The 15,547-nt window shown below is 47.6% G+C and overlaps 2 protein-coding genes across 4 annotated transcripts in view; one reads left to right on the top strand and one right to left on the bottom strand.

The window, feature by feature from the left end:
* Window positions 1-10,172, bottom strand: part of LOC112108584 (kelch-like protein 36) — a 28,256-nt gene extending 18,084 nt beyond the window's left edge. The window contains exons 1-2 of one of the 3 annotated variants that reach the window (XM_024202781.2): window positions 10,094-10,172; window positions 131-212 (exon numbers count right to left, since the gene is read on the bottom strand). In XM_024202781.2, the coding sequence (XP_024058549.1) occupies window positions 131-190 (60 nt within the window). In that variant the 5' untranslated portion in view covers window positions 191-212; window positions 10,094-10,172. Of the gene's footprint in view, window positions 1-130; window positions 213-2,137; window positions 2,263-10,093 lie in introns of those variants that run through there. The other 2 variants (XM_024202780.2, XM_024202782.2) reach the window with 2 other exon arrangements.
* Window positions 10,173-10,651: 479 nt separating this feature from the next.
* The window catches only part of LOC112108570 (coactosin-like protein), a 33,472-nt gene continuing 28,576 nt past the window's right edge, over window positions 10,652-15,547 (top strand). The window contains exons 1-2 of the mRNA XM_024202757.3: window positions 10,652-11,039; window positions 11,401-11,483. Of these exons, the coding sequence (XP_024058525.1) occupies window positions 10,963-11,039; window positions 11,401-11,483 (160 nt within the window). The 5' untranslated portion in view covers window positions 10,652-10,962. The remainder of the gene's footprint in view (window positions 11,040-11,400; window positions 11,484-15,547) is intronic.

The raw sequence follows: 15,547 nt of genomic DNA, 5'->3' as shown, positions 1-15,547 counted from the left end.
CCTAGGAACTAAATATCCAGTTGTTTCATCATGGTTGTCTCACCCCCCCCTTAAAAAAGGAGAGGCGCCTCTTTCAAAGTAATCATCATTTTAATTACAAGTTTTAGCAAGCAATGCAGAATTCACTAACCTTGGAGGATTCACTTATCTTGTGCGGTCGAGAAATTCTCGTTTGTCTGGTTGCCTCCATTATAGGATGATTTGTGATACTTCTAGAACAGAAAACAGAAAATAAGTTCTCAGCATATGAGCCTAACATCAGCCTCTCAATGATGGCCAAACAGTCACATAGTGATAACAAATAGACAATAGGAACACTTACATACACCTGTATATATTGATCTATCCATTAAAAAGAGTTGTGTTGAAAATAGATTCCCTAACCCCCTCTGTTGGTCTTATTTTGTCGTTTGGCCAACAATTTGTTTTACCAAGTTTATTGATAACTTCAATGTACATTAATGTATTATCAAAGCTCATCACCACACTTTTAGTTACGTACCAGTATTATCAATGTCATCACACCTCTGAAAATATTGCTTATTGGTTTACTGCTAGTCCCCACCACACCATGAGAAGTCTGAACAATAATAGGATACAGAGCTTTCTTCTAGGTTGCTGGTTCCAATCCAGCCCAGGTCAGTAGCCCATGGTAGCTGAAGGGAGTTTGGTGGGTTTCAGTCTAGTTTTCATTAGGACTGGGACTATATCACCAAAATCACCACCATAACTAGTTCCCTTATTAGCAGAGAGACGGAGGGCTGAACAAGCCAGAGAAACTGATCTACCAGATTACACCCACAGATGGTCCTTGAGGCACATTGGCAAGGTAGTGGGAAGGAATAAATAGATTACTTCATTTTCTAGTGCTATGAATACAGCACCTTTCACCAGCACTAAATTCACTTTAAGAATAAAGAAAGAAAGTAACCAAAAACATTGTATTGGGGTTCGCGCCCCCCCCCCCCGAGAAGGGGCAGATTGAGTTGGAGTGACACACTTCTTGTCCATTTATTTATTTTAGGAGCTTGTATGACACAAAAGAGTTTCTCTGACAGTTCTAAAGCTACATCGCAGTTTGGAGTCAAAAACCCTTCAGAGAATCCCTCTGAATTATTTAGCTATTGCAGGCAGATTCGGCCACAGGGATGGGGAGGGGCCATGGGCTCAAAAAGCAATGTGCAGCTATGTCAAACAGCATTTTTGAGCCCCGCAACAGATCAACACACACCCCATTAAAGACATTTTGTCTCACCACTGACTGGTGGAAATTTACCTGGAGCTGCACAGGTCTGCCTGCCTGAGAACAATGGAGAGAGGTCACTCACCTCCACTGAGACCTACGCCTGCTACCCTAAGCAGAGCTGTCATTTGAAAGAGAGTTATGGGTTTGGTCCTCTCCATAATAACGAGGCTGAGGAACCACCACATCATTTGCCTCAGGATTTCTTCTATAACAGATATTCACAGACTCAGATACATGGACAGAGAGACAGTGTCTGAGGGAATCCGCTCTGGTGAAAGGTAAGAGATTCCTCTTCAGTTTTAATTCAAAGCTATTACCTCACCTAGCTTGGCTCAGTTTTTCCCACACACATTTATAATCTGTAGAGCCCTTCCAGAGATCAGGTTCTGCAGGGGTTGGGGTACGTACACACACACTCACAATTTAGCTATAGCTAGGGTGACCAGATGTCCCGATTTTATAGGGACAGTCCCGATATTTGGGGCTTTTTCTTATATAGATGTCGGTTACCCCCCACCCCCTGTCCCGATTTTTCACACTTGCTGTCTGGTCACCCCAGCTATAGCCAAGTGAGAATCTGGCAAGATGCACTGAAACCCTGAAAGCAGAGAGAAAACAGGGGAAAGCAGCAATCTGGATCACTCGACTTTTACATTGCATTTTATTGCAATGCCTCAGATCACTATTTGGGGGAGGGGGGGTGGAGGGGAGGAAAAGGCAGAGTTGCCCTGACTAAAGGGGGTGGGGGGTAACTAACTACTCTCAGGTTTTGCTGTGCTCCACTTGGCTCAATGCTGCAGCATGAGGCATGTTCCTGTTCTTTAGTGCAATTGGGACGGATGAAAGGCTGGGACCCAATGCCATCTAGGTACTAACAAAAGGGGAGTTTACCACTGTGCAGCGTCCCTACAGTCTCCAGGCCGGAGTGCCAGCTGCCCCAATGGGACTCAGCGCCGCAGGCTGGTGCTGAGGCTGTTCTGGCCGCTGCTGGTGTCTCTCTCTCCTCTCCCTCTGCAGCCATGTCTCATCCAGGAAATGCTGGCGGGATTGAAAGGGGAAGGAGCCAATAGGGAGAGAGGAGCTGTGCTGTTTGGAGGGGAGGAGAAGGGTATAATAAACGGGGTGGGATTAGGAAAGGCTGCTTGACATCAGGCCAAATTACTGCAAACAAACAACAAGCAGCCCCCAAGCCAGGCAGCTGCTGCTCTGGCAGCCAGAGGCTCAGTCCGTGGGAATTAATATTCCACTCAGGCAGGACTGTGGTTCCTTTCTGCCTTGCCCAGGGAAAAGGTGCAACGTTGGCTTGCAAAAGGCAGGAGGAGCGGGGAAGGGACAAGTTACTACGGCCTCCTGCTCCCAGTCTTAGCTGGCACACTTCCCCCGGCTCTCAGGGCAACTCCTGGTCACGCTCTTAGGGCCCAGGCCTGCCATTACCTGACCCTGAAAGTCAGTGGAGTTACTGCCCTACAGAAAGTTACCGGCATGCAGTGATTTTTGCATGGACCAGGGCTTTATATTGTTCAATTACCTCCTGCAGGGGGAGAGGAGTTAATGACTTTTAAGTTAGTACGCACTGCTCCCCAGCTCTTCACACCGCCTCATACCTCATTATCCTACCCGATCTGCCTCTCTTCCCACCTGCTGCAGGGATGCCAAAGCTCAGGCTCTGGGCTAACGGCCAGGACTGCTGAAGGGTTGAGCCTGGCTGCTGGACTCCCACTTCCAAACAGATCTCAGCACCCGCTTACTGGCCAGGCCCCAGCAAGGTATGGGAGTGGAGAGAGGCAGCTTTAAGATGCTGAATATCTCTTGACTTTCCTGGGAGTGGAGGGTTCTCAAATCTTGCAGGATTGGGCCCTGAAGGAGACGTAGACTCCTAGCCAGTTCGATTTTGAAAGTAGATCCTGGCAGGAGGCGAGCTGGACTAAGCCTTCGTGCTCAGCAGACAGTTGGATGCTTCCTTTAAAATGACTAACTATTCTTTTATTATCCTAGAGCACTGGTTCTCAACCAAAGGTCCGGGGAACCGTGAGGGGGGCGGCCGGAGGAGGTTTCTGGAGGAGGGCAAACCAGGGCCAGCATTAGGCTTGCTGGGGCCCAGGGTAGAAAGGCGACGCCCCATTGCTTGGGGCTGAAGCCCATGGCCCTGAGCCGCACCTCTGAGGGCTGAAGCCGAAGTCTGAGCAATGTAGCTTTGTGGGACCCCCTGTGGCGTGGAGCCCCAGGCAATTGCCCGGCTTGCTACCCTAATGCCAGTCCCGGCTTTTATATGCAGAAAACCAATTATTGTGGCACAGGTGGACCGTGGAGTTTTTATAGCATGTTGGGGGGTCGGGTTCAGAAAGAAAAAGGTTGAAACCCCCTGTCCTAGAGGATGCCCATTTTTTTGGGTAACGCTCCACACCAAATCCCTACCACTTAAAAAGTTATCCCTTGGTAACAGGTTGTATGGCAAATATCTAAACACAGCCAAGCCTAATACATCCTGTGAAGTTTTCTTAGCACTTCTTACATGTGATATTTGCAACTACTGTTATAATTCCATGATTGTTTTGGGGGTTAGCAGCAGTAGGTGTGTAATGCAAATAAGGTAACTGTTGCAAATATTTGAATGAGGACAGTCACTGTAAGAGACTACACTATTACTTAGGTGATGATGATTACTTAGGTTCTATTTAACATTGTGATGTTAAAAATCTCTGTAAAGGGGTGTGTGCGTACCTAACACGTAGCCAAGCCATCAAAAAGTGTTCATAACAACCCCAGTAACCATATGGTCTTTTTATTTATCTGGATATGAAACTGTATGTCCTCAGGAAAATACGAGGACAAAATGCAGCAGCACACCTCTTCAGCAACTTGGGTTGCTGTGAGCACGCACATCTGTAATGCCCACAATATCCACCACCTCTGCGTGCACGCACTCACACAGGATTTGCAGCCTGACCAGCAGCAACTTCTGGGCAGATTTGTGTTTGGAAATCCATCTGCACCTGAAGGTGCATAGAGCAGCCATTCCACATCTTCATTCTCCTAGCCCCTGGCTGCACTGTTCAGAGCAAGCCGGGGTCCTGGTGGAGCCTGGGAGGAAGCAGGGAGAATGCAGCAGACCCACAGCTTCCCCCACCCCACACTATGGGTTCCACCACTCTCGGGGGTGGGGGATTTTTCTACCCTCCCCTCTGTCTGTGGCCCAATGAGTGCACCATCATAGCAGGGTCACTTCATGAAGGGAGGTGCTGCTCTCCCAACAATGCATGTGAAGCTAGAAGCAAAAGATAGCCCAGCAGTGTGGAATAATCGAAATAGCTAGAAAAGAAAGGGCAGGAAAAGAGCAAAGGTGTGATGGATGAGTGGTGAAGGAGCAGGGGCAAGCTGCTAATGATCCATTTTAACTTATAGTCTCCCATGGCCAAAAGCCTCTGGGAGCCTTAATAGAAATCCCATTACATGCATTCCCTCCTCCCACTCTCTCCCTCTGGTTCAATGACTGTTCTACTGTGGATAAATACGTACACAGTCATTGGGCCAGGGAGTAAGTGTGAGTGAGAAGGACTCTGTAGTCCAGTGGTTAGGGCACCCTGGTGGGAGACCCTGGGTCCAGTCCTCCATCTCTAATCACTCTCATTATTTATCCCCCATGGAACAGCTTCAATAGGAGAGAATGAGGGAGCCCCACATCAGACTATCCCCTAGCTCAATGGTTAGAGCATCCTCCTGAGAGGTCCTGTCTCCTCTACTGGAGAGAGGGCAAATGAACCTGGATCTCCCATGCAAGTGCTCTAACCACTGGGAAAAACTTATAAGGTGGGCAGTGTTGGTGGCACTTTAATGGGACCTGATTCAGTCAGCGGCCTTTCAGCACACCTAGTGGACTGGGCCCTGCATGCAACGTCTGTCTTCCCCTGGTTTGTGAATTGCTTTCCTGCTTAGGTGGGAGACAGGCATCTGGATGCTAAAAGTGAGGCAACAGTGCGAATACCCAGAGGCAGAAACTTAAGAGCCTATTGGTTTTGGTGGATGGTAGTGCAGCCACAAACGGAGAATATCATCACTGAAGAACAGGCTGGCTTTCATGCTGGAAGAAGTACCACAGAACAGATTTTCAATCTTCGTGTTCTATGTGAGAAGTACTTGCAACACCAGCAGGACATCTACCACGTCTTCGTTGACTTCAAGTTTGACAGAGTATGGCATGAAGCTCGCTGGGAACCATGGAGAAGTACAATGTTGGTCATAAGCTTATTCTTACCATTAAACAACTCTATGCCAAGGCCAGCAGTGCAGTTCTCGTCAATGGCACAATAGGAGAGTGGTTTCGCAGCACTGTTGGAATCCAGCCAGGCTGCCTTATTTCGCCCACACTGTTCAACATCTACTTGGAGCGCATAATGACTAATGCCCTGGAAGATCACATATGCACAGTCAGCACTGGGGGGCGAACAATCTCAAATCTTCGGTTTGCTGATGATATTGATGGCCTGGCAGGTAGCGAAGATGAACTTGCTAATCTTGTGAAACAATTAGATGAAACCTCCTCAAAATACGGCATGGAAATCAGTGCAGAGAAAACCAAGCTGCAAACAAACAAACGTGACGGGATCAGCTCACATATCACTGTCAGTGGACAAGAGCTGGAGACAGTGAAATGGTTCAAGTATTTGGGGCAATCATCACTAATGAAGGATCAAAGGTAGAAATTCTGGTGAGAGCTGCGCAAACAACAGTGGCAAACTTAAAGCCAATTTGGAGGAACAAGAACATCTCCCTGGAATCCAAACTGAAACTGCTGCACACACTGGTCATCTCCATTTTTATGTATGCATGCGAGACATGGACCCTTACGGCAGAACTTGAACAGAAAATACAGGTAGTGAAGATGAGATACTTCCGTAAAATCCTGGGAATTTCCTACTTCGACCATGTCACTAATGAAGAGGTCCGACCGCAACATCATCATCCAACGCACTATGTCATATGAAGACCTCCTGACGACCGTGAAGAAGCGCAAGCTGAAGTGGTATGGCCATGTAACAAGATCATCTGGCCTATCCAAGATCATCCTCCAAGGGACAGTACAGGGGAAGAGAAGAAGAGGTAGACAGAAGAAGAGATGGACTGACAACATAAAAGAGTGGACAGGAATAGACTTCGCGGAGACTCAAGCACTGACACACAATCATCAAGGGTGGAGACGATTGGTTGATTGCTCATCAATGATGGTGCCCCAACGACCAATGCGATGATGATGAGTGCAGCCAAAATTGGGACTTAGGTGCCTAAGTACCTTTGTGGATCTGGGTCTGGGTCTCCGCCACAACTCTGGGTCCCTGGGGGCTCCCACCTCCCCTGAGCTCATCAAGCTTCACTAAAAGGGCTTCCACAGGCAGTTGCCCCCAGGATTCCTCTTTAGAAGTGACTCTCAACAGCAGAGGGGGACGCCACATAACATGGCCTGGGGCTATATTATCTTTCCAGTAGCATCGCTGCATCCCTCTCCAAGACCATCAAGTTCTCCACTCACATTGCTGGAGCTGCAGCCAGCCTGCCGAGGGCTCCTGTAGAAAGAGGCAGATGCAGCTGGCTAGAACTGCCCCTCACCTGCCACCATCACCACCCCATGCGAGGGGAGGATCCATGCACAGAGTGGGAGATGATTGGCCCCAGAATTACCATTAAAAAAGACAATGTGCCAAAATCGCCTTTCAGGTGCAAATTTGGTGCCAACTACCAAAGCAGATGAAGCGGTTACTTTTTTCCCCCTCCAAATTCCCACTGGCGCATCTGAGAGCAGTGTTTTATCCTACATGCCTGTAAAAATAAATACAGTTCTCTATAAAAGATTTGCCAAGAGAGAGGCGGCAAAGAGAAGGAAGAGAGGGGAAGGAAGGAAAGTTTGTCAGTTAAAATGCAGGATGCGGTCACATGGTAAGGGCATGAATTTCCAGGACTGACATAATGTTCAGGGGTCACTGGCACGTCTAAATATGAACACTGAGGTTCCTGATTCATTGTTCTTTCTACGTTAATGTTCCACATCCCTCGGGGCTTCAAACATTCCAACTACAGAAGAGCAGAGAAGTGTACAGTTAAATTGTGGATGGTTGAAACTTGACCAAAGCTTGGACTTTTTTCTTTCCAATTATAGTGATATCTGACATCACCTACCTCTCATCTGTGTGACCTCAGTAGCTCAGGAACTAGCAAATGATGAGAATGGTGGACTAGAAAAGTATTTTGTATATGAGCAATTAGCTGTTAAGAAAAAATTGAGATCACTCAGGCTTTCAAACAGGTCCATAAGGAATGGATGGAAAGTTAGAACTATTAAACCAGGGGCGACCAACCTGTAGCTCTTCGGAAGTTAATATGCAGCTCCTTGCATAGGTGCCGACTCCGGGGCTGGAGCTACAGGCGCTAACTTTTCAATGTGCTGGTGGGTACTCACTGCTCAACCCCCAGCTCTGCCCCAGGTCCTGACCCCACTCCACCCCTTCCCCTAAGTCTCCTGCCCCTTCCCCCGAGCCTGCCATGCCCTCGCTCCTTCCCCTTCGCCCCTCCCCCAGAGCCTCCTGCATGCTGTGAAACAGCTGACTGTGGTGGGCAGGAGGCACGGGGCGGGACGGGGAGGCGCTGATCGGTGGGGCTGCCAGTGGGCGGGAGGTGCTGGGGGCGGGGAGCTGATGGGGAGCTGCTGACATATTACTGTGGCTCTTTGGCAATGTATATTGGTAAATTATGGCTCCTTCTCAGGCTCAAGTTGGCCACCCCTGTGTGTGACCACACTGCCATCTAATGGCTGTAGCCTACCAGAATGTAGGGCCTGATCCTCCCAGATGCTGAGTGCCCTCAACTCCCATTGACTTTAATGCAGATTTATCTCTACTCCCACTGACTTTAACTTTACCTCAATCATTGAGATTCACTGCTGGGATTAGCCTGATTCGCTGTGATTTGCTCAATCATCTGCTTACATGGATCTTCTTGCAGGATCAGGGCTTCCAACTGTATAGTGGTAAGCCACATGCTTTATAATTAACACATCAATTGGTGATCTCACCCCCCTTTCCTTTCTCAGCAAATATTTAATAAATGAATGCTGTGCTGGAGCCTTCTACTATGTGATGGGCTGTACCGGCCCTGCACTGGAGCAGAAGGGGTTAAGGCAGTGTTCTTAGCAGTAGAAGCCACGCCCCCTCGACCCTGCTAGGCATGCCTCAACTGTTGCTACAGTATAAAAGGGAGCAGCTCAGTTGGGGTGGACTGCCGAGGAAGAAGGATGTGCCTTGCTGGCTCCAGCCGAGGAGCAGCCAGGCATTTGGTCTGAGGGAACAGGAGATGCCGAGGCCTAGATAGGCACCCTGGCACCGGCAGATGTCCTAGAGAAACTGAAATTGCCACCCGAGGCACCCCAAGACCCTGAAGGCACTCTGACTTCAGCGACAGGAGACACGACAGGAAGCAGCCCAGGGAGGGACTAGCCAGTGTCCCTGCAGCAGTTGGTGTGTTCGGGTGGCCCACCAAATCCCCCTCCCATGCACTCTGGCCATTGGGGTGTGCCTCCCTGAAGACAAGGGGAGTTCCATGGAGTTTGGTGATTGGGGTGTGCTTCCCTGAAGACAAGGGGAGTTCTGTTGACTCTGGCCATTGGACTACACAGCCCTGTGGCCGAGTGCAACCATATTGACTTAACCATGGGGCTACCACACCCTTACCCCTCCCTTAGGGTGACGGGGTGGGAGGCAGGTATTGGCCCTATGACATACTACTAAAACTTCATCACTTTTACAAAATATACAACAGCGTATTCTGAAATGCTTCTAATAATTCATGTATATGTAGTGTTGTTGTAGCCAGGTTGCTCCCTTGGAACATGTGTGAACTATTTATGCTAAACAATCTGTTCTACTTTGTATTTAGCTGTGATACTGAGTCAATTTCCCAGACCCGAGGAAGAGCTCTGTGTAAGCTCCAAAGCTCATCTGTTTCACCAAAAGAAGTTGGTCCAATAAAAGATATTACCTCACCCACCTTGTCTCACTAGTCATTAAAACTATTTACGGTTGTCAAGGGAAATGAACAAAGTGTGGTGTATACAATGTGATGGAATAGGCTCTTTTTATTGTGGTGGTTCATTTATTTGAAAAATTCAGTCATTCACAATGGGTCTCCAAATCTTCAAGAACCAGTGAGATTCTACTGTAACTGTCTAGTTTTCAGAACTCTGATTTTCTTCACTATTAATTACAACCTCTGATTAATGGTGACACTTTTTCAGGGACTTACAGGCTCGGGTATACATCTCCATTCTTGTGGGTGCAAATTTTACAGCTGCAAATCCACCTCTTCTTCTCTAGCTCTGTAAGTCTATGTCCCAAGTGCTAACCTATGCACTGGGTTTTTGGTAACACTAGTTTGAACTGCGTGTTTGTAATTTGCAGACCAAGAGGGGGCGCTAGCTGCCTCTGAAACACAGAGTAAAACCCGCCCACAAGCCTACAACGACCCAGGCGCTGGCACGGCCCCAGTCACAAGTTGAGACCTGGGGTAATCCTGACGGAAATGCGAAATCACCCACAGCCAGAGTTCAAGATCTTTAATCTTCCTGCCACGGTTAAAAGCTTTTGGCGGGCTTCCCTTCTTCTTTCCTGCCCATGTGATATGCAGCACATTATTTGACCCTTACCATGCTTTAAAAAAAAAACTTGCATCAGCAGAATCGCCTATTTATTGCATTTATGGAGCATTCTCAGGTGGTTTGCTCATGCTCTGGCTCTCCCCCCCCCCTTCTGAAAATTCACTGTCGTCACCCACCAGGCTACAGTCCCGTTCTTTCCCATCGCCTACCTGCACCAGATTGCTCCTTGTCAGGTGTCCTCCCGTTGGGCTACCTCTAGATCTTCTGGAACCTCTTCTTGACCCAGAGGAGTAATAGGGGACCGTGTCATCTTGCACAAGGGTTGTCCCTGTTTCCTGATCCCTGGTGTGAGTGGATATGTAATGCATCACTTTCTGTTCGAGCCCGGGGGGTGACCCTAACACACTCCGCCAGCGACTCTCTCTAGGAGAATCCTCTTCATCATCCCCACGAAACCCTGAAGCCAGTGACAAATCTCTGGCAAGATTATTTTTTTGGTCAGTTTCATGGGCTTCCCGCACCCTCTCGCTAAAGCTATGACATCATCGCATTGCAATCCCAGTCATGCTTTGCAGAGGAGAATGGGGGGGGGGGAGATGGAAAAAAAAAAAGTCGTGGGAGGAAGGGGGTGGTAAGGAAACACCACTGTGTTGCAAAGCGGAGGGGTGTTCCTGCACTGCTTTCTGTTTGGATGGGCAGAAATCAGTGAGCAGAGCAGGCAAGCTCCCCCCTGCCACCACCCGAGTTGGGACCAGCAGTCCCAATGAGGCAGCGCTCTCCTGTAGCGAGGCAGTGAAGGGGTTAAGAGCCGCTTGGCCTGATCCTTCAGTAGGGCTCCGAGCAATACGGCAGGACCGGCTGCAGGAGGAATTCGAAGCACAAAGCTACAGCATCGTTTCCTTGCGCACGCTGCCCCTCGGCTGCGGGATCTTTACAAACGCCTGCACAGTTCCCAGCCCTGACCTTACACAAGCTTCTCATCCGCCGATTGGTTTGGTGTTTTGCGGGAGAGCGGGGGCACAAGCACTTTCATTCATCTGAAATTCCATCCTCCCGCCCGACTCCAGTTCTCAAGCAAATGGCAACTAAAATCGACAAGGAGGCATGCAGAGAAGCCTACAACCTCGTAAGGGATGATGGCACGGATATTACCTGGTAAGTTTCAGCGCCTTGATGTTCTTCCTATCCTCCGGGCACAAGCTCTCTTAGTCCAGCCTGTAATGAGATTCAGCCCTGGCAAGCTGAAGAATGCGGATTTGTACAGTAAGTGCTTGAACCGGTATTTTCAATGTGCTCTCTAGTAAATTGAAAATACTGGGCAGAATTTGCTTGTCGTCTTATTAACAATGACCAGCTACATACAATACACAACTAGGGTTGTATTTGTAATCTGAAAGTGCAGGAATCCCTCTAATTTACTCCAGTCTGTCTCAATTTGTCTATCAAATGTTCTTAAAGAATCGTCCCCATTCAAGCATTAATATTTTCTTGTTTACCTCCTTTCCCCTTCCCAAAGGGTGACTTTTAAATATGATGGCTCTACAATAGTCCCCGGAGACCAAGGAACAGACTATGAAGAGTTTACAAGGGAATGCAAAGGTAAGGCCAGTCTCATTGCTTGGGTAGATGGCGGACTGCCGCTTGCTGCCTAATAAAAGGGAGAAAAAAATTGGAGTAAATGTGTGTAAAGTGGAATGTGTCCCTGCCCTTGTTCCAGTAGTTTACTGTCTGACTGGATTTTCATACTACTACAGAGCATAATTAGTCCAATGCAACGCACTCACATAGCAGTCAAACTCTTTAATCTAATAATTCCTTTGTTTCGCCCACAAATTTAAATATGTGCAGCATTTTTTTTCTTTTGCACAATGGATGAGAGTTTTGATTCTCTTCCAGTTTCCCTCTAAACTGGAGGAAAATCTTACTAGCTCAGATCTTATTGTTTAACTCTAAAATTTAAAGGGTGAAATCTCTTACTGAAGAGAGAAAAATACCCATTTAAGTTATTATGGCTAATATAGCCATAGTATTAAAAAAGAAATCTTTGCCTTATAGAAACCTACAATAAATTCTTTTAATAGCACTAATCTATGCAGTAAGAACAACACTAATTTAAAATCACAAAACTCAAGAACCAATAGAGTGAGGAAATTTATATAGGAGACTTGCTTGAACAAATATAGTGTTAAAAAGAAATTAATTATGTGACACTACATAACCCTAACAGTTGCAGTTCAAGGTTTAAATGCGGCAGCTGTGGGTTGAACTGTGTCCCAGAAGTAGAGTGCTAAAGGGCTGACAGAAGGTGGTAATGGAATGGTGGATAGCCGGGAAATAGTTAACTACTTCTGACATTAAGACATGAAGTGTTTGCAAAAACTCGTCTTTGTTACAATATCCCCATAGGGATAGTTTGAAAGTATGTGTAGTCCGCGCCCGCCCCTCTCCCCCCCATGCTCCTGTTGGCTATGTATCATTTAATTCATATGGTGATGTGCCAGGCTTGAAGTATTTATTGCTAATTGTTCAAGTACTAGCCTGGATTCATTTCAAAATGTTGGTCTGTAATTCTGGCAAAGCCTTCCTAGTTCATCTATCCCAGCTATGACTTTTAATTGCCTGTAATATTAATTATCTGGCTCACGGAAGCTGAACGAGGTCTAGTCCTCAAGGAGTAATGTAACAGTCCCTCCTGACCTGCTAAAATGCTAATAACCACTGTGAAGGGGCCTCTCTGTCCAGAAGAGGCCCAGCCATGGACCCAGCTAGAGTCGGATCCTCTCGCATTGAATTCAATGCCAAAACTTCCATGAACTTAAATGGGGGAGGACTGGGACTCTAATCAGCATGTAGCTGTTGGCAGGGAAAGCTATTAAACTCCCAGGGGCTAGAAATATGTGTAGTCATTGAATCAAGATGCCTCAATTGCTCTGTTCAAACCATTGCTGGAGGATGCTGTCAGGATTGCCTGGATACTCCTTAAAAGAGCAAAAGTCCCCAGCTGATCTCATTTACTTTGCAGAGAAACTTAAATTCACCTAGCTCCTATCAGAAGAGTTGAATTCCTGTACCCTGAAGAGAACTCTCTTTCTCTCATTCTGTGACCTTATAAGAAGGTGGGTGGGAGGAGTTAGCAGCCCAAAGGAGAGGCTCTAAGAGAGAGGAAACGGTATTTGTCCTAAGAGAGGTGCCAGAAAATCCTTTTTGAAGGGAGGACACATGTCCAGATGGGGAAAACAAACACAGAGGCGCTGAGCTCCTGCAGCTCCCATTGAAACCAGTTGTATTTCTGGGCATTCAGCTCTTCTGAAATCCAGGCCCACATTGCCTAAGAGAGGGTCAGCCACAGGGCTCTGGGTTGAACAAGGGCGATTACTAGCTGAGGTTGCTGAATGCCTTCCATATTTCTCTCCCCGGCCAGTGACTAAGGCAGTCAAACAGCTTCCCAGGCTGGAACCCTTCCACACTTATTTTCTAACGCTTAAATCTCTTGTTTTGTCTGGCTTGACTCTAACTGCTCTGTCTGGGAAGATACTGACTGTGCTTCTTACCTGTCATCTCTTCCTTACCTGTTATCCCCTCTGTAACAAGCAGCCCGAGCAGGTAGTTGGAGAGAGGAGGCTCGGCAGAGGCAGCTGACCCCCAGAACTTGTCCTGGGCAGGCTGTAGAACAGTAGCCACTGGAGTCATGAGCTCTTGGGATCATAATCCAGTTTCAGTTTCTTGCCAGCAATTTTGTGCATCAAACCCTTATTACAAGCAGGGCGCTAAAAGGGACATAGACCAAAGCAGAATTCACCCCACCTCTTCTCCGAGTGAATTTCTCCGTGCAGAGCTGACCCCATTAGCCCTGAAGTTCCTCCAACAAAAAGGATCTTCCAGGTCTATGAAGCTCAGACTAAAAAGAGAGGTTTCATATAAAAGGTGTGGCCAGGGTAGACCTGTGCTCTAGCATTAGCCCATGCTAGGGGCTGGACAGGCCCTCAGCAGGCCTTGAATAGAAGAAGGCAAGAGCAGATTAACCCGTGACAATAAAATATCTCTGAAGCACATGTGCTTGAAGCTTTAATAAACCATAGGAAGTGAAGAGGTACCGGGTATACAGACTCGGCCAAGTGTCAGACAGCTACTTCCTCCTCCCACGAACTAACAGGATGTTACATGAGTTGGGGAAGGAAGATATGCTAGTTTTAGTGACTCCATCTGTGCAACCAGCCTGAGCTCGACCACTAGACAGAAGTCAGGAAACGGGATTGGTGCCAGCTGTGAAGACCGAGCTTTCCTTCCCATCTGGAGGAAAGGTGACCACTCTTAGTACACCATAGAGCTGGTTGGAAAATTTCCGTTGAAACAAAAATTCAATGGAAAAATGTGGATTAAAATAAATGCCACGGGCTTCAAAGTAAACTTCTTTCCTTGTTTTGGATTCCTATTGTCTGAACAATACAGACTTGAAAGACCCTCTTTCTCCCCCCCCCCTCCCGCCAGCTGCCTTTTGTAGAGCCTCCTATGATTCAGTGGTTGAAGATACGAGTGGGAGCTGGAATACAAAACCTCAGCTCACCAGGTGTAGGCTGAGGTACCTCAGTGCAAATTCGCTCTGCTCTGCTTACCAGGCCATCTGTTACAATATGCTCTCAAACTGAAAGCATCTGTCTCCTGCTTTCTCTAATGGCCATTCTTATTAAAAGCACCTTTGGTGTGGTGTGCATATTGCTTTCCTCCTGGGCATTAGATTATAGGGAAGGCGGAGTCAGTGGGTGCTAATTCACTTGGCTCAAAGATACAGGAAGTTCTTTTGTTCACATCCTTATGGGGTTGCTTGCTTTTTGCACTTCCTGCATTGTGCTAGGAGTTTTCTGTAGTGTTGCCTGCCCCTTAATTGAGACGGACAATCTCTTTTAGACATCTCCATTCCGAATAACACTGGTGTTCCCAGAATGTCTCTGCAGCAACTACAGCAGTAGCCTCCATGGGGAAAATCAGGAAATGATGTAGTGTATATTTGGCTTCTTTTAATGTGACTTAGTGTAACGCTGACAGACCCCGGTCGCTGGCGGGCAGGATCGAACCAGGGACCTCGGGAGTTTATTAGTGCGTGAGCCTCTACTGCATGAGCTAAAAGTCAACCGGCTGTTAGCAGACTCATTTTATCTCTCTCTATAAGCGGACTGAGTGCCACTAGATGGGACCGAACACCACAGCCAGAAGGTGTGTGGGTTACATATTTCCCCTAGCTGAGGAAGCACGTCCTGAGCTTTAGAGTCTTCCCAGTTGAAATCCCTGACAAGCCCCCACTTGTAACACCTCTGTCGGTGGGCGGGATCAAACTTGGGGTCTTTACCACATGAACTAAAAGCCAGTAACTGCCTGTTAGCTAAGGCTGTAGAGCAGACTCATTTTATCTCTCTCTCTAAGTGGTCTTGGTGCCACTGGATGGGACAGAGCACCACACCCAGGAGGTGCGTGGGTTACATTAGCAGCTGGCAAAGATACCATGGGACCAGCCAGCTCTCTGTAGACACTCTGGACTACCATTTAATAAATATATTAAACATTGTTAGGTGTTCAGGTGCGATGGTAATTGGGACTGTATAAATCCCATGGATCACAGTTTGAGCCAGGGCCGGCTCCAGGGTTTTGGCTGCCCCAAGCAGCCAAAA

This window comes from Terrapene carolina, unplaced genomic scaffold, assembly GCF_002925995.2.
Source record: "Terrapene carolina triunguis isolate 2854851 unplaced genomic scaffold, T_m_triunguis-2.0 Scaffold33891, whole genome shotgun sequence".
Taxonomy (NCBI): domain Eukaryota; kingdom Metazoa; phylum Chordata; order Testudines; family Emydidae; genus Terrapene; species Terrapene triunguis.
This window is presented reverse-complemented; position numbering and strand designations above follow the sequence as displayed.